Source organism: Saccopteryx leptura, chromosome 1 (genome assembly GCF_036850995.1).
Source record: "Saccopteryx leptura isolate mSacLep1 chromosome 1, mSacLep1_pri_phased_curated, whole genome shotgun sequence".
NCBI classification, from domain to species: Eukaryota; Metazoa; Chordata; class Mammalia; order Chiroptera; family Emballonuridae; genus Saccopteryx; species Saccopteryx leptura.
Genome location: NC_089503.1, coordinates 122207623 through 122230068, shown reverse-complemented (window position 1 = coordinate 122230068; position 22446 = coordinate 122207623). Strand labels below are relative to the sequence as shown.

Below are 22446 nucleotides of genomic sequence, written 5' to 3'. Positions count from 1 at the left end.
TTTTATAAATGTCTGTCTTAGGACAGAAGCAGAAGGTTTGATGGCCTGGTGTTGCTGAGAAGGTTTTCTCTGTTGGAAACAAATGGCCAGTCACCTCCCCCCACATGTGGAAGGCAGGTTACCATGAAGTTGAAACCATTTCAGCTAAAAAGAAAAGTCCTGGCTCTGGCCAGTTGGCTCAGTGGTAGAGCATTGGCCTAGCGTGTAGGAGTCCCGGATTCGATTCTTGGTCAGGGCACACAGGAGAAGCGCCCATCTGTTTCTCTACCCTTCCCCCTCTCCTCCCCCCCCCTCTCTTTCTCTTCCTCTCCTGCAGCCAAGGCTCCATTGGAGCAAAGTTGGTCCAGGCGCTGAGGACGGCTCCATGGCCTCCACCTCAGGCACTAGAATGGCTCTGGCTGCAACGGGGCAATGCCCCAGATGGACAGAGCATTGCCCCCTAGTGGGCATGCCAGGTGGATCCTGGTTGGACGCATGCGGGAGTCTGTCTGACTGCCTCCCCGCTTCTAATTTCAGAAAAATACAAAAAAAAAAAAAAAAAAAAAAAAAAAGTCCACCTGTTAGATAACATATGATGGGTGTTTTTAGTTAAATATTTTGACTGGGTAAAGTATTACAGCTTTGTTTCAGTAAATTACTCATTATTGCTCAGAACAGCCTATCTGGCATGTGCTTGGTTTCTTTTAGCAAATGTTGCCTCTTCAGTTAATTTGAGTGGGTCATTATACTTAGGGTAATTCAATTGTACAGAACATTGCTGATCACCCAGCGGTCCTCGCCCTCTGTCTCTGGCCATCTTAGTAACTTCTTGAGGGCAGTATTGACATTCTGAGGGTCACTGCGTCAAAGCATCTCTTAAGCTCATTATACTGCTACTTTTATTAACAGTATGACCTGCAGAACTTGAAAGGTTGTTCAGGGGAGTATTAGAGCAAATTGGGAGATTCCTCATGGTTATAGTGCTGCCATCCATCCTACTGTTTATAAATGTAGCAACCATGTTCATGCAAATTTAGAAGAGAGCAAACAAACCCAACAAAGATAGGTTATTGATTATGAACCCTTAATAAGTGGTTCAAAACATTAGTCCATAGTTGGTGAATTGATAAAGGCATTTTTTAAAGGTCAAAATACAGTATCAACACAAAGTGTGCCCAGGTCTAGAGGCTTCCTGTCTGATACTGGTTTGCCAGCAAGTTGGCACAACCAGTAGATCTTCCCCATCTTGTACAAGTTACCTCATCACTCTGTTCCTGTCTATAAACTCAAAAGAGGTAAACCACCATATCTCTAAAATCCCTTTAATTAAAATTCTTGTATTGTATGAAATTTGATGACTTATACACAAACATGGTTTAATAACATGAGACAATCTAACAAATGCTCTGTTTAACATTTAGTAACATTTGCTCTTAGGACCCCAAGTAACTTAACTAAAAAATAAGTTCTTTGCCAATACTTCCCTTATTTTTAAATTGACCTGCATATTTAAAATGCCTATGGACCTGATAAGCATAATGCTTCCAACTGAAGATATGTTTGACAACAAAAGAACTCTTATAGGCTCGCTTGGGTTTGCCATCATTAGTCACTGGAGAATGGCTAAGTAAACCCAATAGTGATGTACCATTCATTTAAAATGTCTGAAATAAAAAAACCAACCACATTAGTATCGGTGAGGATGTAGAGAAACTGGAACTCTTACACACTGCTGACGAGAATGGAAATGGTACAGCCACTTTGGAAAACAGCTGGGCAGTTTGTTAAAAAGTTAACCCTACACCTGCTGTGTGCTCCAGCCACATTACATCCAGATATTTACCTAAAAGAGAGTGTGGGTTCCTGTGGAGACTGTACACAGATGTGCAGAGCAGCTGTGTCTGTAGTAGCCAAGGACTGGAATAACCCAGATGTCATCAGCGGATTGAGTGGATAACTCGTGGGATATACGTAGAATGGAATTCTATTCAAAAATAAAAAGGGATTAACTATTGATAAAAATAATATGGATGGCTCTCAAAATAATAATGCTGATTGAAAGAAACTAGAACCCCTTCCCCAAAGAATATATACTGCATAATTTTTTTTATACCATTTTAAAGAAAATGGAAACTAATCTATAGTGGCCAAAAGCAAATGGGTGATGGCCTGGGCGGGAGGCAGAGGAAGATGGAGGGAAGGGTTGCCAGGCACAGGAAGACTTTTGGGGTGAGGGAGCTGTTCACTTGATGTGGTAGTGTTTCATGGGCATTTGTCTAGGTCAGACTGTATCCAATTATGCACTTGAAATACACACAGTTTATTGTATGTCATATATACCTCAGCAAAGCAGTTTTCAAATAGGGTGATCTCGGAACAAGAGGCCAGATGCGCACAATTTGTTTTGGCAAGTACACTTGTGCTGTATTTGCCACCAAGTCCAGCATGGCTGGGCAGTGTCAGGGGACACTTCTTGACTGTGTCACTGTAGCTCAGGCAGCTGCCTGTACCTCACTGATATGAGGTACTGGAGGTGATTCTTACATCCCCGAGGAACCACAAAGCGTCTCCTCCACACATACGCCACTTCCAAGCTCCCAGGACCCTTTTGGTTTAATTAGTTGTCTTTTTTGGCTCACTGAATGGCTCCCCAGAGACCTGGAGGAGGTATCGGCTTCCCAAAAGCAGGTGGGGCGCTCTCCTGTCACCAGACCTAAAGCCAAGTTGCCTTCAGCCACTCAAGACCCCAGACACATTTTTCATGGTGGTGGCAATGGAGGTGTAAGTGATTTTGGAGTGCCTGCTCTTCTCACGGAAGGCCTGACCTGTGACTGGCTGCCCGTGGCCTGGCTGGGCGTGGTTACCAAGCAGTGCCACATCTGGATCTCCTGCCAGGCCTGGCGATGGATTCATTCCACGACATTATGTGCTTTTTTCTCTTCTGAAGGCTCTGAAGCTCCCAGGTCTGTGCAGTGGGTCAATAATTAATAACGGGTTGTAATGCCCTTGCTAAAAATAAAATAAAACCATCCAGAAGACGTGCGAAAGAGTGCCTATTATGTGCAGCAGATGTTTCTGTTGTTGGAGGGGGTCTTTTCTGATTTCAGTTGCACCCAGGTTGAGCCTAGGAAGAACTGGAAAGAGCGACTGCCTGTCCCTCTTTTTCTCCTCTGTGACAGTCCCCTCGGCTCTCTGCCGGTTCCCTTTCTCACCAGGCAGCGGCAGCATGCTGTGTTTTTTGTGCCTCTTTTTTGCTGGCTGTCAGACTCTTTGGGGTACTTCGCCCTCCCTCCCACCTCCCTAGGGGCAGGCTGCCACCATGCCCGCCCCGTCCCAGTCCCCGGCACCAGGACCACCCTGGGAGGTGGGGAGGGCCGGGCCTCACGTGCTCTCCTTCCCCAGCTGTGGACATGGCTGGAGGAGCTGCAGAAGGAGCTTCTGGACGATGTGTATGCCGAGTCGGTGGAGGCCGTGCAGGACCTCATCAAGCGCTTCGGCCAGCAGCAGCAGACGACCCTGCAAGTGACCGTCAATGTGATCAAGGAAGGGGAGGACCTCATCCAGCAGCTGAGGTGGGCCCGCCTCCCCTCCTGTCTCAGCACAAACACTTTGAAATCCTGCCAGCACTTCCCCTTCCCCTCACTTTTTGGGAACAATCGGCTATAATTCTCTGACAGCTAGGTAGAGAACAAATAACATCTGTGAGTATCACGGGGAAGTAGCATCTTTTTCTTTCTCTTTTTTTCTCCCTTACAGTTTTTTCTCTATAATTTTTCTCATTACAGCATTGACTAATAAGCTTTCCTAGAATTCAGCTTTTGTTCATATTTCCTGATTATTGAAATTTTTTTACAAACCAGATTAATTTAAACCTCCTAGGACTGTGTCCTGCAGGCCCTGAGTGACCTGTCTCTCAGAGGGGAAGGGGTATGCCCCTTCTCAGAGTGGAGGCCGGGTAGGCCAGGCCTTGGGGTGACACCTGCCCCTCAGGTGATCCTTGTGGCAGGAAGACAGAGACATTTACGGGGCTGGAAGCAATTTGTTTCATTTCCCAACTCTATTACTCAGAGGCCAGTGTATTGAATCGGTGATAACTTTGCGTGATGTTCCCTTTGCGAAAAGTCAGGCAAAAGTTACTGGATAGAAGCTTCTTGGTTCATTCAAGTTTCACCCCTCACAGTCAATGTAACTACCGTTTGTAGTTAACAGATGTCATCTGTTCTCTCTGCTTCAGGAGAAAACTGGCTAGAAAAGGCACTCTGCTAAAATGACCGTGGGTACTTACTAGATTTCTGATAAGAGTGGCTGAGAACCTGGGGAGAGGTTCTGCAGTGCACCCTCAGGTCCGCACGCACTGCCCAGAGGAGGAAGCCGCTGTTGTTTGGCGGGAGGGGCGGCCGCTCCATTTTCTGAGAGCAGCAGTCCGCTTCCTGCCAGCTTCTTCCCCCAAAGTCCTGAGCTGCCGGATCTGCTCTCTGACAATGTGAGGCCTGCTCCTCCAATTCCTGTTTGTCTCTTTGCAATCCCCGTTTCCCCTCTGCTCCTTCACAGGGACTCGGCCATCTCCAGCAACAAGACCCCCCACAACAGCTCCATCAGCCACATCGAGACGGTGCTGCAGCAGCTGGACGAGGCGCAGGCCCAGATGGAGGAGCTCTTCCAGGAGCGCAAGATCAAGCTCGAGCTCTTCCTGCAGCTGCGCATATTTGAGAGGGATGCCATCGATGTGAGTGTCCCCACAGGCTGGGCTTCCTGCGGCCTCCGAGGGCCTCTCTCTGCCCCTGCTCGGCTCCCGTCCTGGGTCCTCCCCCAGGCTGTGCATAAGGAGGGAAAACCCTCCTGCTTCAGCTGATCTTGGGCAGCCGGGGAGCTCTGCTCCTGCTCCGCAGTTGGAACTGGTGGGGGCTGGGGGTCCGAGGCCCAGCAGGACCGAGCACACCTGTCTGGAGGGGTCGGGGGCAGAGCTCCTGGAGCAGTTGTCTCCCGTCTCCCGTCTTGGTTATTCTGTCTCTACTGGGTCACCCGCAGCATGCCCTGTCCTTGATGCGGGCCCAGCTCAAGGCTGTGGTCCCCTCTCCTCCCCCTGCCTTCGTTCCCGCTTCTTCTCCGTGCAAGACTCGGAATGAGCTGAGCCTGGGGTGGCGCATCTTAGGGAGTAGGGAACTCAGTTCCCCCCTCAGGAGTGTTTTCAGATGGTCTGTAATTCGTACTCAGACATTGACTTTTATACCATATATGTGACTAGGAGAAAGAAGTACAGGTGTCTTATTTTTCTTCAGCAAAAAGAGGGTGGTCCTTAATTCTGTGCCAGGGAAGATCTTTTTCCTGGACTTGATGTTCAGGCAGGAGGACGTCTAATCGGCTCTCACCAAGTCCGTCTGCGAAAACGTGGTGAAAGGAGCTAATACTCGCTCTAGCCCGGGCAGCCGCCAGCTTCACAGCGCTGGTGGCAGTGAGTGACTCGGTGCCTGTTGGGCCCCTCCGGGCTGCCTAAGTGGCCCCTGCGAATGCCGACCGGGATGTATAGAGGGTACTCTCTATGTTCGTTGCTTGTCTTGGGTTTAGAACAGTACGTTGAGGGCACTTGGGCCCAGACCCTAAGTGCCACCAAAGGCTGGAGGCTGGCAGGGCCTTGTGTAGACTGCCTTGTGTTGCCTCAGCTGAGGGGGAGACCCTGTGCCTTGTGTGTTCCTCTCGGCCTGTCAGAGGTGTGGGTAGTGCGGGGACCAGCCGGGCACCTGCAGGCCTCTTGCAGGGCCCTTTGGTTGGCTGTTTCTCTAAAGTTCCATCAGTGTTTTCCTGAAAGAAAGGCCTTCTTGGCTGTGTTCATTATCATCATCGGTTAATGATGAGAAAAGCATTAAACCGTACACACATTCCTGGTAAAGCCTGTTCTCAGTGTCTTGACCCTGAAGTCCACTTGGCACCATTGGGAGAGAAGGCATGCTGGCCTCCGCCCAGTAGGGCGTGGCCACTGGATCCCGCCTGCACCTTGTACTTTGTATGCGCGGGAGCCCTGGCGGCCTGTTCTCCTTGACCTCGGCTTGCAGACTTAGCTGCTTATTAAATAGTTGTAATTAAAGCGATACGAAGCAGTCAGAAGCATTTGAAGTTTATCTTTCCAGGACATTTGGATATTTGGAAAAATAAAATTGCCTTCACTCATATTAAAGGTACTTTAAAGGGAGAAAGAATTTAATTGTATTTCTACTTTAATTGAACCAGTGTTTTAAAATGGAGATCAGGAACTCAACACATACATTTCCCCCACGCGGAAGCACACAGTTCACATGGCCGGGGTGCCGGGCTGGGGGCAGTGCTTTCCTGAGCTGAGGAAACCAAACCTGCAGTTCAGTCCCCGGACAGCTAGTCCATAGTTCAAAAACTTTGAACATGTCATGTCCTTAGATCAGGTGAGTTTTTTGGGGGTTTTTTTTGTTTGTTGTTTATTTTTGGGAGGTTTTTTTGGCTTGCTTGTTTGTTTCCTTGAATGATTCTGAAACATGCAAACCTGAGCAGTTTAGGTTTCAGATGGGATTGTCTCTCATGTAGAATACCTCACCTGACTACCCATAGGAAGGATGGACTTATGTTGCTGGCAGAAATTCACTTGTTACGTGGTTAATTTTTTTAAATCCCCCATATCTTTATATTTCAACTAGAGTAGCATTTCTGTCTCTCAGAAGTGGGTGGAGCTTGACCAGGCAGTGGCACAGAGGATAGAGCGTCGGACTGGGATGCAGAGGACCCAGGTGCAAGACCCTGAGGTCGCCAGCTTGAGCACGGGCTCATCTGGTTTGAGCAAGGCTCACCAGCTTGGACCCAAAGTTGCTGGCTTGAGCAAGGGGTTACTCGGTCTGCTGTAGCATATGAGAAAGCAATCAATGAACAACTAAGGTGTTACAACAAAAAACTAATGATTGATGCTTCTCATCTCTCTTCGTTTCTGTCTGTCGGTCCCTATCTATCCCTCTCTGTGTCTCTTGTTAAAAAAAAAAAAGATTAAAAAAAATCTACTCTATTGATCGAAAAACAAAATAATTTCTACAGTGCCCTGAGACAGGTTAGGAATGGGAAACAGTCCTATTATATGTGTGTGCTGAAAGACAAACTTAAACTTTCTAAAAATTTTAGGATACATTTTTTAAGACTTGTTTCAAAGGCATTTCTCCTAAGAATCAGTAATTAAAAATGACTTTCATTTTCTCGAGCTTTATTTTCGGCAGAGATTTCTCTTCTTGGCTTGCGTGGATAAAAAGCTATAGGGCTAAACTCCAGGAAGGGTTTTTCCTGACGATCCTTTGATCGTGGCCATGCCGGGGCTTCCTGATGCTGAGGGGGTGTGTTCCCATCCTGCTGGGCTCAGCACACTGGTCTCTGCCTACTGTCCTCACATGAGTGTTGTGTGAGCCTGATGTTGTCTCCACGAGACATCATTGCTGAGTCTGCATCTCACCGCTACACTTCAGTGTCTTTCCCCTCAGCGCTGGAAAAGAAACGTTCCCCTTAGAATAAAGATTAAAGTTATGTGAAATATTTTTCTTTTTAACAATATTTTTCTTCAGTAGGTTTTTGGCTTATGTCTAATTGACCTTGTTTGAATTTATTGATTTATAAGTAAATTTAACAAGTTAACATAATTTACTTATTGTATACAGCAGTGGTCCCCAACTTTTTTTGGGGGGGGGCACGGACCGGTTTAATGTCAGAAAATATTTTCACGGACCGGCCTTTAGGGTGGGATGGATAAATGCACAAAATAAAATTATGCGACCGGTGTAAAAACTGTGGTATTTTTAAAAATAATTGTCGAACTTACGATATTTATTGGGCTAAATTAAAGGAGGAACGAGCATGTCCTCATTATTCAGGCTGTATTTAAGTTTGTTATTCTGACGTTTTATGTTATTTATTCTTTCTCTGCGGACCGGTACCAAATGGCCCACGGACCGGTACCGGTCCACGGCCCGGGGCTTGGGGACCACTGGTATACAGGACACCCCCCCCACACACACAATAAAAGGATAAATCAGGAAGATTTGGGCAATAGGAGTTCGGGGAAGCCATCAGGGTTTTATTACTTCCCATCTCCTAGCTGGGTTATGTGTACTCGCTCACACTGACAGATTTTCAAACCAATTTGCTTACTGCTCTTGTGGATGAAGTTCATTAGGATCTCTGGGAAATATTATTCCACTGAAGTAGATTATATAAATTCTTCCACAAGATATTTTTTTCCTCCTTTTTTGGATTTATAAAATTTATAAAGAGTTGTAAATTTAACTCTTAATTTTTAGAAAGTATACATATTATGAAAGTTTTAAACCTACACAGTAGTGGGGATAGTACAGTGAATCCAACACGATTTTGCCACCCTTGCTTCAGGTATCCCTTCTTTGGTTTTGGTGTGTTGAGCTGTAGCATTTCAGAGAAAATCTTGCTCAGCATACCATTTCACTTACACTGACTGCCTCACAGATCAGCAGAATCCCAGAGTGTCTGCTGAGAGCCAGCCTCTGTGCAGTTTCTGCAGGTGCGTCCAGGGCCGGTGCGGCCGCTCCGGCACTCACTGCTCTGTTTTCGTCTCTCGTCATCTCTCCATCTGCCCTTTCCCCGCCACGCCACGACTTGTTGAGATGACTCCATCAGTTGTCTGGTCCCACATTCCACGTTTGCTCACTTGATTTCTCCTAGGTTGTTCAACTGTTTTTCTCGCCCTGGCATTTCCTGTCAATTTAGACGGTAGATGCAGAGACCTGATTGGAATTCAGGTTCTGCTTCCATGCAGGAGTGCTCCCCCTGTCAGAAGGCAGGTCCCGCCTGCTCCCTCTCCTTTCAGGAGGCCAGGTGTGCCCTGTGGGGTTGGAGGTGGCAGCCTGGTCCTTCCACTTTCAGTTCCTCACCAGCCTTTCTCATGATGCTTACTCTGCAGTGATGGTCATGATCCAGTTGACTGGGGAAAAAATAGAATAAAATGTTCTAACTTTATTATTCTTTCTACATTTAATAGCTAGATTTATTGGAAAAGGGGAACTTTCCTCCACTATTACACACTCAAATAATTTTCTGCTATAATTAACAATTTTTAGGATAAAGATTAGTTCCCTGTCTACCTATTATCAAACCAACAAGTATTTCATTTAATTTTTGGTTTTTAGCTCTTTTTTTTCTAAACATTAGGAATTAATGGATTTTCATATATTTGATATATTTTATCCAATTATGGGAATTCTTTTTTTTAGTGCTTATTGCCTCATCTTTGGCCAGTGGAAGCCCCTTCAATTGGCTTCTGTGTCCTTTTGACATGGTCACATGAGTCTCTTTCTTTCTTACTTGGCATGGAAGCTTCACAACAGATGTTTATTTTTAAGTCTTGATCCTAAACAGAGACTTTCCTCCGTCAGATCATCTCAGACCTTGAGTCTTGGAACGATGAGCTTTCTCAGCAAATGAATGACTTCGACACGGAAGATCTCACAATAGCAGAACAGCGCCTCCAGCACCATGCAGACAAGGCTTTGACCATGAACAACCTGACCTTTGATGTTATTCACCAAGGGCAAGACCTTTTGCAGTATGTCAATGAAGTGCAGGCCTCAGGTATGAAGTGTGTTCCGTCCTGTGTCAGCTCTGTCTTCCCCATGGGAAGTCATTTCGTTTATGTCAGTGTGATGACCACAAACTTCATTTCAGTTAGCCCCTAATACAGATGTTACAGATACCTGCTCTTTTCTAAAAGAAAACGTTTTTCTTTCTTCTACTTCATATGATACAATCACATTTAACATGCAGTGCACTTACACTTAATAATCTTAGATGTTATTTTAAGTAGCATGAACTTTAATTTTATAAATGATCTATTGTTTCTCCTTAAATGAAATGTAAATCCCAAGAAAATATATTCACATTTTTAATATTTTTCTTAATCTATATGTTACCAGCAGATGGCACTGTAGGCTCAGAAATGTAGAAAGAACTGTGTAGTGTTAGAAACTTAAAAACAACCTGCATATTACATTACTCATTTTACACAAATCATATTAAATGCTTCCTAAAAAGCAAACTAGGTACACAGCAAATAATAAAAACAAGCCAAAGTTCACTCATTTATAAAGGATGTCACATTTTCATCATTACTGGAGAAGTACACTAATAGGAAATGGGCTTAGTGTGGTTTGCTAGACATTTTTACATTTTGCTTTAACTGGTCAGATACATTCTCTAAGACACATTTGCGTGATCCAACACAGGTGTCAACATTTCACTGCTGGTGTGCTGTCCTTGAAATTGGCCTTCAGAGTAATGGCCTAGCCCTCAGCTGGGCAGATTCACACAAGTAGACTGGCGTGTACCCCTTAAGAACAAATTGAAATGCTAGTTGAATTCTAGGGTCTCACTCCGATGTCCGCAGGCGTGGAGCTACTCTGCGATAGAGATGTAGACATGGCTACTCGGGTCCAGGACTTGTTGGAGTTTCTTCATGAAAAGCAGCAGGAGCTGGACCTGGCAGCAGAGCAGCATCGGAAGCACCTGGAGCAGTGCGTGCAGCTTCGCCACCTGCAGGCAGAAGTGAAGCAGGTAAACAGTGCTGGGTATAGAACCAGCTGGCACACACTTGATGAAGGGTCTGGTAATTTGGACAGGGAAGCCTCGGAAAGGTTGTTTCCCATCAGAACCCAGCTGTCCCGATACATAATGTAGCACCCTCACCCTAATACAGCCATATTGAATGTGTAGAAGTTGAGCCACTGGACAGCTGTGTGTTCACACTGTAGTGGGGAAGGCTTCACTACCCAGCAGGTGTCGCACATGAGAGGACCATCCATTTAGCTTGTTTTTCATTGCTGTTCCCTTGCTTAAAACCCTGTACACTTTGCTTCCTTCTCTAAATGACCGTACAGTTTTTATTCCAACTAGACTGTTATGGATCTGGACTGGATCATGGGCTGTGTGTGGCTAGGATTTTCCCATGTTGTCTGTACTGCCACATCCTAGATAGCATGGCAAAATAAAGTGGAACATTGGGAAGAGATTGCATTCGGCTCAGCGCCAGTGGAAATCCATGCATACATATATTTAGTGTGTACGTGATGTTTTACATCATGAGCAGGGAAACCGCTGAGGATGCTGGCCTGATACAAGGACAGTGACTTTATGGCAGATGCACAGAAAAACAGGTGTTAGTTGGATTGGAGGGGACTTAAGGGGACTCTGGACCATGAGCAAGGTATGATACAGAAGTGGGTGGCACTCACGTTAAAGCAGGTGTAGTATTAAACAAAAGTCTTTAAAAGAGCACCTGTTGGTCTTCCATGTAATGAGATGAAGTATGTGACCTGCCTTTTAAAGACCAGTTAATGAAGTGTTTCTTCTTGCTAAAAATAAAATAGTTCGTCTAAGAAATAAGGGAATAGACTGACGTATTCATTAGGAGTTGATTTGCCTAATGAGTACAGGTCTAAAAATAGTGAATTAAAAAATTATCTTCCCCACATAGCAAAGCAGAAGGTGGTAGGATTGCTATTGTTTATCTAGTGGCCATGTAATGTGTCAGGCTGAGATCTTAATGATAGGTGGCCTTTTTCTCATGGTTGCCAAATGGCTGTTGTAGCCCCAGCCATCACCTCCACAGTCCAGCCATCAGGAAGAAGAAAGCGTAACAAGAAATAGGGAGCACACATACCAGAAAAATATTTTCCCCAACTTCTCCAGAGGTGACTGTTTTGATCTCAATGGCTAGAATTATGTGATATCAGTAACCCAGCTGTAATAGGGGCCAAAAAGTGGTTTGATTTTAAGCTGTCCTCACAAGTTGGGGTTTTCTGAATAAAGGAGACAAGGAAAATAGATATTAGGTAGGTAGCCCACACCCTCTGCCACAAATAACTACCCAGCACTTTCCCCAGTCTATGTGACTTCTGCAGTCAGAATTGACATCTCTTTGTGAATGAAGTGAAGACTCATGAGCATTGTAGTACAGCTTCATTCATACTTTGGTTATTGTGCCATTCAGTACTGATGTTAAGTTGGAAAATTTGTTACTGATAAGTTTTGTATTTTCATTAGGACTGAGAGGAATGAAAAATACTTTTTAATTATTATTATCAGAGAATTCTTTGTGGCAGTAGGGTTTCAAATAGGTGGTCCTCATCTGTTTTGACCTGTGGACTAATAGCCATCCTCTGAACCCCTCTACCTTTTCAGCTCCCATTTGCAACTAAAAATAACAGAATTCACTTAAAGTGCAGCACGTAGGATCACATACTCCTGAAGGTTATCAGGCTGTTGGCAGTAGGGTCATATGGAAACCCACACTCTGTAGCTGATGCGAGCATCTCCAGCACCTTGCCGTCTGGATCGCGTGACTGCTGGTCCACAGGCTGCCCTGGGAAGGGCCGCTGCCTGGAGTACCCTCTGTAACGTTTCAGGTGCTGGGCTGGATCCGCAATGGGGAGTCGATGTTGAACGCAGGACTCATCACAGCCAGCTCGCTGCAGGAGGCGGAGCAGCTGCAGAGGGAACACGAGCAGTTCCAGCATGCCATCGAGGTAGGAACACTAGCCCGCCTCTGAATTGGGTTTTTCCAACCTCAAGGCAAGCCTTTTAAATCCCTCCATGTGGCACTGACCCTGGAAGCCAAAATGAGGTTCAATGGGACCCAAAACAGCAGTGCTCACAGGTCTACAGTCTATTACAGGAGAAAGCAACAGCCTGGTGTCTGCTGTGAAGTGCGGATGCGGACAGTAGCCAGACCACCTCACAGAAGGGTCCCCGCAGCGAGGGTGCTCCTGATGTCCTGCTGAGAGGGTGCTGGGGGAATGTACCTTCCCGGGTCTGGACCGCCTGGTACCAGGCAGCCCAAGTTGGCATCTCGGCTGAGGTTTTCACATTTTGCTGGTTTCATAGGCACATTCTGGCTACGTAAGCAGCCTCAGCAAATCAGAGTGCTCTGGGCGGCTCACCGAAGCCAAGTACAGATCACGCTCCACTGTCACCAGTAAACAGTGTTGTCCACAAAACTTTCGACCCTGGCTAGAAGGGCATTTACTGCCTTGATGGGTCAGTTCCATATAGAACTTTAGCAGAACCACCCGGGCCATTTGGGCCTGCTCAGATTCACTCCCACAGCAGATCAGTTATTATTTTTAGGTGTTGGGGGAGCAGATATAAAGGCAGTCTCAAGGTAAAGTCAAGGGTAAAGGAACATTTGATTACAGAAAACTTGTTTCCTGCTCTCTTTATTGTCAGTCAGAGATGGAAACTACAGCAATTATCATTAATTTATTCCCCTAGATTAGTTTATTTGCAACTACTCAGTGCCAGTGGGCACACATTAACACTTCTCTTGAAGCCCAGACTCCGGGAATCTTTTAAAAATTGTGCACTGTGCTAAGTGGTTTCTAGTAATTAAATTGTCGGTGTACATCACTGAGCTGGTGTCAGGACTGTGTTTTTTGAATCATTAGGTCCTTTTCATGTGAAATACAAAATTTCGCTATTGTTTAAAAAAAAGGAAAAGCATCTTAGTCCCCAGAGACCCACCCACTCCCTGTCCAGTTGTCGTTTGGTCACTGGGAGGACCTGTCCACTTGCCCCTCGCAGAATATCCTAGTGAGGTTAAGGGAGCGGGCGGTCCTGTTGGATTGTCATGGGATTTGATAGATTCATTATGGCACAGACCTCCAGAGAAAACAGTTGGTTCATCCTTAGCTTTTCATTAAGTTTTTCTTTATAAAAAACAATCAATAGTTCTTGAAAACTTTTCACTCTAGTCCAGAGTTAAAGTTGAAAATGAAAAAAAGCATTCATTCACTCTGGCCACCTTTTTTGCCACTTGTTCATTTGCCTGTAGCTGCTATTCTGAGATGGCTCATTAGGAATAATGAACTTGGAACATGTCAGCAGCCTGTTTAGAATACTGGCTGTTACAGGTTTCTCCCGCTATTTCTCAAGCTGGAAACCCCATCACTGAGGCCCATTCTGGAAAGTCGTAATGCATTTCATCCTTCATTAGGTCATTTAAATAGAAACACCGTTGTTGCTAGGCATGGAGACTCTTTTTCTTTAACTAAACTATCTGATGTGTTTTCAGAAGTGTCCGAATGAGCACTAACTGAGGTTGCTGCTATAAAAGCAAGCAGAACAGAAGAACTGTGGGCCCCGGTTCCTTCCCAATAAACGCGTGACACCCCTGTTAATAAGCCTTCCCTTGTCTCCGTCTTTCCTTAGAAAACGCACCAGAGTGCCCTGCAGGTGCAGCAGAAGGCGGAGGCCATGCTGCAGGCCAATCACTACGACATGGACATGATCAGGGACTGTGCCGAGAAGGTGGCCTCGCATTGGCAGCAGCTCATGCTCAAGATGGAAGACCGCCTGAAGCTGGTGAACGCATCGGTCGCCTTCTACAAAACTTCGGAGCAGGTAGGGAGGGAGGTTCTATTCCCTGAGCTTCCAACTGACAATTCATTTTGAGCTTAATTTTGTTGCACAAGTCAGTCATTAACTCCTTAGTCATTACTGAACCAGGCAATTCCAAGTCAAGCAGAGAAAAGCATCCTTGACCTTTTTTTTTTACTTTTTTTTTTTTAGATCATTTTTGCTCACCTTAGGTATCAAGGCATAACAGGCTAGGAAGGAGCTGAGAAGTCACCCCCTTTCCTCTCGTTTAAGTATACGGCCTGAAACATGTCCGAGGGAGACAGGAAGCAGCCTCTATTTTGTTTTTGTTCTGGAAGGCCTGCGGGTGTTCTCATGTAAGATGGAGCCCTGCTTCCTTCCACTGGTCTTGGTGTTTGGGCTAGCTCCTTCGTGCCCAGAGCCTGACTGAAAACACTCCCCAAAGGTGCAAATCCGTGCCCTCAGATGCCAGTCGTGCTCTGAGCCTGGCGCTGTCCTCTGCCCACAGGTCTGCAGCGTCCTCGAGAGCCTGGAGCAGGAGTACAAGAGAGAGGAGGACTGGTGTGGGGGAGCCGACAAGCTGGGCCCCAATTCCGAGACAGATCACGTCACCCCGATGATCAGCAAGCACCTCGAACAAAAGGAAGCATTCCTGAAGGTACAAGCCAGCTTCCGGGGTCAGGGTGCTGATGCCACACGGGGCAGTGCACACAGACCCAGGAGGGTTCCCCTGATGATGGTACTGAGCATGGCTATCAGTCAGAGACCCGCAGATGCCCGGATAGGCCAGGCATGTGCCGTAGTCGCACTCCCCACGGGACACCCCGCACACCACACAGCTCTCTCCTGGCATGGAAAGTGATCGGGGTAATACTGCGTCAGCAGTAAGTTCGTTCAGAGAAAACCTTAAAAACTTGTATACCTGTTTCTTACACTGCTTTTCTAGTTTTCACAGAAAAAGCCAGGAATCCGTGTGAATTAAAAAAAATGGGTGAAAGTCATAATAGCAAGTGATTCTGAACAGAGACAGAGTGATTGACTGATTTGATGAAACAAAAATGCCTAAAGCTTAAAATAATCTTCCTTTGGAAATTCAGCCTTTTTAGAAACAAAGACTGTATTTCAAGAGATACATGAGCTCAGTGTAGACAGAAAGCAGGAACATGCCTCTTGTGGTTTATGGGATCAGTTTCTAATACTTAACTCAGGAACTGTTTCCTGCAAGAGAAACTTAATTCTCTATTCAGGACAGGCTGTAAGTTTTAACTCTGAGGAACTTTAAATGGGGAATTTTTCAAGCCTGTGTGTGTAGGGGGGTGTTTATTTTTATTTACATTTATATTCATACTTAAGTCACTGGAGTGTGTAGGGGGGTGTTTATTTTTATTTACATTTATATTCATACTTAAGTCACTGATATGCTTTGAAACAATTAAACTTTAGCAATACTGACATGCAATGTGGATGCATTGCCTTCTTTTACTCCTGAAACAGATTTTGTGAATTTCTTGTTGCCACTCAGACCTGTTAAAAAAAGGTGTGCTGTTTACTTTTCATTGTTGCTTTGTTACCTTTAGTTTTTCTCATTGCTTCAGCATTCTGACCCCTCTGACACTATTTCCTATTATATTTAATAATTTTTGTTTCATTTCTGAAGGTGGGGGTCTGTAAATTTTTGTTTAGTCTGGGAGAGTATATTGTAACTCTCTGAAAATCCTTATCTGATATACAGATTTTGAGCTTCTAGCATGATGATACTCTAAGCAAGTCAGCATAGGAAATAGTTGTAGCTTCCCCTTAGTCACTAATTGTAACTAATTCAAATAATTGTTTAAGTTTATGAAATACCAACCACTGTTAGATGTTTTGTGTTGGAATCATAATTCGCCTCTTTCTCTGGATGTCATTTAGTATAAAACAAAATTGATGACTACTTGATTAATATAATTAAGAAAGATATTTAGGTAAAATTATAAAACAAAAATCTAATCACAGGCCTGATTAGATTTCTTTATTCTCTAGAATTCTGTGGTGCTTGTGTATTGGATGTCTTTAAACATTTTATTCTGGAAGTTTAAAGATGTATACAAAAATAGTAGGATTGGAGAATGAATTCTTCCACCCAGCTTCAGTAATGATCCACATATGGGCATATGCCTACTTTCACTGGGTTGTTTTAAATTCTAAATATTACGTCATTTTATTTGCAGATGCTTTGGTAATTATCTAAACATTAAACTATACTTTTTAAAACAACCACAGTGCCATTATCAAATCTTAAAAATTAATAGTAACTTATTTCATGTAGAATCAAAGTGTTTAAATTCCTCTGATTTTCTCACAAATGTATTTTCTTTATTTTTTATTTTTTATTAAGTGAGAGGAGAGGCAGAGACAGACTCCTACATGCATTCCAATCAGGATCCACCTGGCAAGCCCCCTATGGGACAATGCTCTGCCCAACTGGGGTATTGCTTTGTTGCTCAGCAGCCAAGCTATTCTTAGCACCTGAGGCAGAAGCCAGGGAGCCATCCTCAGCACCAGGGGCCAACTAGCTTCAATCAAGCCATAGCTGTGGGAGGGGAAGAGAGAGGGAGAGAGAGAACCATGGCATGGGGGGGGAGAAACATGGTCACCTTTCCTATGTGCCCTGACCTGTGGTCGAACCTGGGACATCCACACACCAGGCCGATGCTCTACCACTGAGCAAACCAGCCAGGGCCACAAATGACTTTTTATACATGGTTTTAAACAAGATCCAAACAAAGTTCACACAGATTTGATTGGTATGTCTCTTAAGTCTCTCTTCATCTAAGTACTCCCCTCCCTTCCATTAGCATTTATTAATTGAAGAAGTAAGTTATTCATACTGTGGTGTTTCCCACTTTCCAGATTTTGGTCTTTGTGTCCTGTGGAGTCATTTAGCACCATCCTGGATTCTGTCGATTTCTGTTAGGTGGAGAGCCTTGATCAGCCTCAGGTGTGAGTGTGTGCGAGCGGGTGTGCACCTAGCATCCGGGAATGATGCTTGCACTTCCTGTGTATTACGTGAGAGGGCGCACAAGGCCTGCTCCTCTTTTGTCTTTGCCATATGAGAATTTATCTGTGCTTCAGGTGGTGAGCCCAATTCATCCATTCTATACTTCCTGAAGCAGGTTCTGTGAATCTCTTCGGCAGGAAAGCAGGGAGAGTCAAAAATTTTTTCTAAGTTTGTTTCTTTTTTTTGTTTTTTTTAATTTAATTTTAATGGAGTGACATTGATCAGTCAGGGTACATAGGTTCAGAGAAAACATCTCCAGGTTATTTTGACATTTGGTTATGTTGCATAACCATCACCCAAAGTCAAATTGTCTTCCGTCACCTTCTATCTGGGTTTCTTTGTGCCCCTCCCCTCCACCCACCCCTTCCCCCCCATAACCACCACACTCTTGTCCATGTCCCTGAGTCTCATTTTTATGTCCTACCTATGTATGGAATCATATAGTTCTTAGTTTTTTCTGATTTACTTATTTCACTCCGTATAATGTTATCAAGGTCCATCCATGTTATTGTAAATGATCTGATATCATTATTTCTTATGGCTGAGTAGTATTCCATAGTATATATGTACCACATCTTCTTTATCCAGTCATCTATTGAAGGGCTTTTTGGTTGTTTCCATGTCTTGGCCACTGTGAACAATGCTGCAATGAACATGAGGCTGCATGTGTCTTTACGTACCAGTGTTTTTGAGTTATGGGGGTATATTTCCAGTAGAGGGATTGCTGGGTCATATAGTAGTTCTAGTTTTAATTTTTTGAGGAACCACCGTACTTTCTTCCATAATGGTTGTACTACTTTACATTCCCACCAACAGTGGATGAGGGTTCCTTTTTCTCCACAGCCTCTCCAACACTTGTTATTACTAGTCTTGTTGATAATAGCTAATCTAACTGTTTGAGGTGATATCTCATTGTAGTTTTTATTTGCATTTCTCTAATAGCTATTGAAGATGAGCATCTTTTCATATATCTGTTGGCCATTTGTATTTCTTCCTGGGAGAAGTGTCTGTCCTCTTCCCATTTTTTTTATTGGATTGTTTGCTTGCTTGTTGTTGAGTTTTGTGAGTTCTTTGTATATTTTGGATATTAGGCCCTTATCTGAGCTGTTGTTTGAAAATATCATCTCCCATTTAGTTGGTTGTCTGTTTTGTTATCAGTTTCTTTTGCTCTGCAAAAGCTTCTTAGTCTGATGTGGTCCCATTCATTTATCTTTGTTTTGTTTCTTAATAATCAGCTTAAAATCAGTCTCCCAAAACAGCTTCAGGATGGCAGAAATTTGGTCCTTTCAGTTTGTGAACCTGTAATATTAGTTATCCATTACCAAAATAACACCACATAACTAACCACCCCAGAACTCATGGGTTTAAACCAAGGATTGGCAAACTAAGACCTGCGAGCTAAATCTATCCGCCAGTCATCCACAGCTACGACCATCCACAGAGGTCAGGTGAATGGTTACAGCAGAAAAACAGATGCTGTGACTCGAAACGCTGAAAATAGCTACTGTCTGCCATTAACAGAAACGCAGGCACGGTCAGCCAGGTCCTCTGGCTTAGGGATTCTCACAAGGCTGTGATTGAGGTGTTGGTTGTGGATGAGGTCAAGACTGGCCTGGGAAAGGGCTTCACTTTGTCTCTGGTTACAGCCCAGCAGTTGCCCTTGGCCCCTGCCACATGGTCCCTGCCATAGGGCAGCTCACAGTGTAGTAGCTGGCTTCATCAGAGCAAGGGTTCCAAGATACATTTTTCTTTAATTGGAACATGATTTAACCTATGGATTCTCCAAACCACAAGTTGGCGAAGTCAACATTTTCAGTAAAGATGTGTGTTAGAACTGCCTGATATTGTTGTCCATACGGATTCAAAATACATGTTTGTATAAGTCAGGAGTATAACACATTGCTCTCCATTATTTTCAGGCTTGCACACTTGCTCGAAGGAATGCAGATGTCTTCCTGAAGTACCTGCACAGGAACAGTGTGAACATGCCGGGAATGGTGACACACATCAAAGCCCCCGAACAACAAGTAAAAAGTGAGTACAGGTGGGAGACGGTTGGCTGATGGTGATGGCAGGAGCTTGACAAGAGGTGCTCTAAATCTGGATCCAGAGCTTCATTTCAAATGCCTGTGTCATAGTATTCAAGTTCTTGCTCACCTGACCTGTGGTGGTGCAGTGGATAAAGCGTCATCCTGGAATGCTGAGGTCGCCAGTTCGAAACCCCAGGCTTACCAGGTCAAGGCACATAGGAGAAGCAACTTGATGCTTCCCACTCCCCACCCCCTTTCTCTCTCTTCTCTTTGAAATCAAAATTAAAAAAAAATATTTTTAAGTTTCTACTAATTGTCCTAGTTTAATAATAAAATATTAAAGATATAGATTGCTAACTCAGTGAATAAAGTTGAATATAAATGAGGAGGAAAAGCACAATTCAGGATAATGTATTAGCATTGACAGTTTTGTTAAAATAAGTAAAAATATTATAAATTGGAAAAAAATGAAGACCAGTTATCTATAGACAAAATATTTTTTAAAGTTTAAATCATGAAATTAGTTGCCAGTATCTATAAAATGCTATTAATTTTATATATATATATAGCATTATTAAAAACAAATTGCAAAATACTATATAGTTTGCTATCATTTGAGTGTAAAATCTATAAAACCATGTTTTTATATAACATGTACGTAAATGAATAGAAAATGAGCCAGGGAAATTTATACTAAATAATAAATAGGGTTGGTGTGAATGGCAATGAAGAGGATTTACAATTTTTACTCAGTAGGATTCTGATTATTTTGCAAAGAAAATACAGTCAGGTGTTATTTCATCTTAAACTTAAATGTAATCATAGTTTTTGCAAATTCAGTTGGAACGGCATGGAGCTGGGTGCTGAGAAGAGGAGGGGAGTGGTTTAGAGCAGCCTGGGTGCAACGGCACCGCTCCGTCAGCTGTGATCCCGCCCCGAATCTGCTGTCAGTGCTCAATGTGGGGGCCCTGAGCTCACACAGCCTGCACTGCTGCAGCTGGGTTTTATAGGGGGGAAATGCAATAACCAGTTAACTAATGACTCGTCTCACACTTTTTTAGAACAACATGATTTGCAAAAACTTTTTACATTCTATTCCCTGTTGATCTGATTCATCTGTTGTCACAGAATAATTTTCTGTCACACTGGTACAATCCTCTAGCCTTTACAGATGAGATTATATTTATTAATTGGTGGGTTTTGTCTTGAGAAAATGAGTGACTAACAGAAGCAGTCATTTTCAGCAGAAACAAATCTTCATTGCCAACAAGTTATGTGCAATTTACTTGACTCATTTCATGGAAAAATCATTGCCTTTCTCTGATTTTCTCAATATTGCTTTTGTTTTTTGGCCATGCTCTGTTTCCTCTGGCCAGAGACTTTAGGATGCTTTCTGGGTTGTAGTACTTGGGTAGGTGCGTGCATGTTAGAGGGGTACGTTCCATGAACTCACTCACTAGATACTTATGCATTTGCTAGTGTACTCACCATGCTGCATGTTGTGGAGAATAAAAAAGAAATATTCTTTTTCTCTCACCAAAGACTTGAGAATAAAAGATTTATGGGTGGGTCAGTGCAGTAGATTCATGTAAGGATGGCGGCTCCAGAAGAGAGAGTATGACCCGCAGAGGGTACTGGCTAGGGAAGGTCAGCCCACATGGCAGAGGGTCCCTCAGGAGCTTGAGGAAGCCCAGGTTGCCCCTCTGCTGGGCAGCATACTTGCCCCAAATCAGCTCTGCCCCAGGAAGAGACTATGGAAATCAGAAACCAGAAAAGACCCAGTGGTTTCTGTTAAGTTTCATGTGTGACGCTTTTCGTTTACATGGTAGGTTAATTTTTTGTCAGGCTTCAAATTTCAGTCTTAATTTGTTTTATGGAAACTCGTTCAGTTTTTCAGCAGAGAGAGCAGGAGACTGAGCAGGGCCACTGAGCTGGTGGGGAGTGCTGCTCATAGGTTCTTCTTCACACGAAAGACAGCCTGCTGGGAACTCTGTGCATATTTGTGCAAAACTCAGTATTTTGAAGGTTTTTCAATACAGTGGAGCGTAAGCACCAACATGTGCCTTCTCTTTATTCTCTCAGATATCTTGAATGAACTCTTCCAGCGGGAGAACAGGGTATTGCATTACTGGACCATGAGAAAGAGGCGGCTGGACCAGTGCCAGCAGTACGTGGTCTTTGAACGAAGTGCCAAGCAGGTCAGTTGTGACCCTGGGCTGCCCAGTGCTCTCTGCCCTATACTTAGACCTCCATTCCAGCAGTATCAAAACCCCTTTACACACTCACAACAGTCGTGCCTTGTAACTAATTAATGGTTTGTTGTAAGAGAAACACCCCACATCTCATAAAAGAAGGTCACTGGGTCACTTTGGCCCTCAACAAGGGTGCCACTCAGCTTGTCTTTACTGTCATTCTTCATATTCAAGACAACAAAGTATAATTATATACAATGATGACTTAAAAATCATTTAGAATCTAGGTTCTGTACTTGTTTAAGTACTGTGGTGGATGTTTTTGTATATCACTGTATTTCTCTGTTCAAGATAAAATTGTGTTCTTAAGGTAAATCGAGCAAAATTAAGAAATGTGACAGAAGTTCTAACAATTCAGTATAGTCAAAAATGTTCATGCATTTGGCTAATGCAGAGACCAAGAGGACATGTTTAAAGTATCCTCCTTTCTGAGGTCATTCTGGGATAAAGTGCTTCTGCTTGTATGGCCAGTCACGGAGTCATTTTAGGGGAAAGATGGTCGGACCTATAACTTGAACAATAATTATCTCTGTTACTTCTCTTTGCCTTCATGGCAACATAGAATCTATAGAGCTGTCTCACATTTTCCCCGTCAAGGAGCTTAGAGTCATTATGGTACCCACGTCAGACTTGGGCTGTCTTCTGAATCTGCCTGTCAACCTACTACGTTCCTGTCACAGAGCAGGCATTTAGTGAAATCGTATAAGCTAAGAGAGAGTGCATCTTCCTCAGCACGGGCTTCCCACTC

The 22446-nt window shown here is 44.0% G+C and overlaps 1 protein-coding gene across 10 annotated transcripts in view; it reads left to right on the top strand.

Moving 5' to 3' along the window:
- TRIO (trio Rho guanine nucleotide exchange factor) overlaps positions 1 to 22446 on the top strand; it is a 339734-nt gene that overhangs the window by 196759 nt on the left and 120529 nt on the right. For all 10 annotated transcript variants that reach the window (XM_066374347.1, XM_066374307.1, XM_066374298.1 and 7 more), the window contains 9 exons: positions 3382 to 3551; positions 4531 to 4705; positions 9384 to 9579; positions 10391 to 10557; positions 12408 to 12527; positions 14209 to 14400; positions 14885 to 15034; positions 19336 to 19450; positions 21529 to 21644. In XM_066374347.1, the coding sequence (XP_066230444.1) occupies positions 3382 to 3551; positions 4531 to 4705; positions 9384 to 9579; positions 10391 to 10557; positions 12408 to 12527; positions 14209 to 14400; positions 14885 to 15034; positions 19336 to 19450; positions 21529 to 21644 (1401 nt within the window). The remainder of the gene's footprint in view (positions 1 to 3381; positions 3552 to 4530; positions 4706 to 9383; positions 9580 to 10390; positions 10558 to 12407; positions 12528 to 14208; positions 14401 to 14884; positions 15035 to 19335; positions 19451 to 21528; positions 21645 to 22446) is intronic.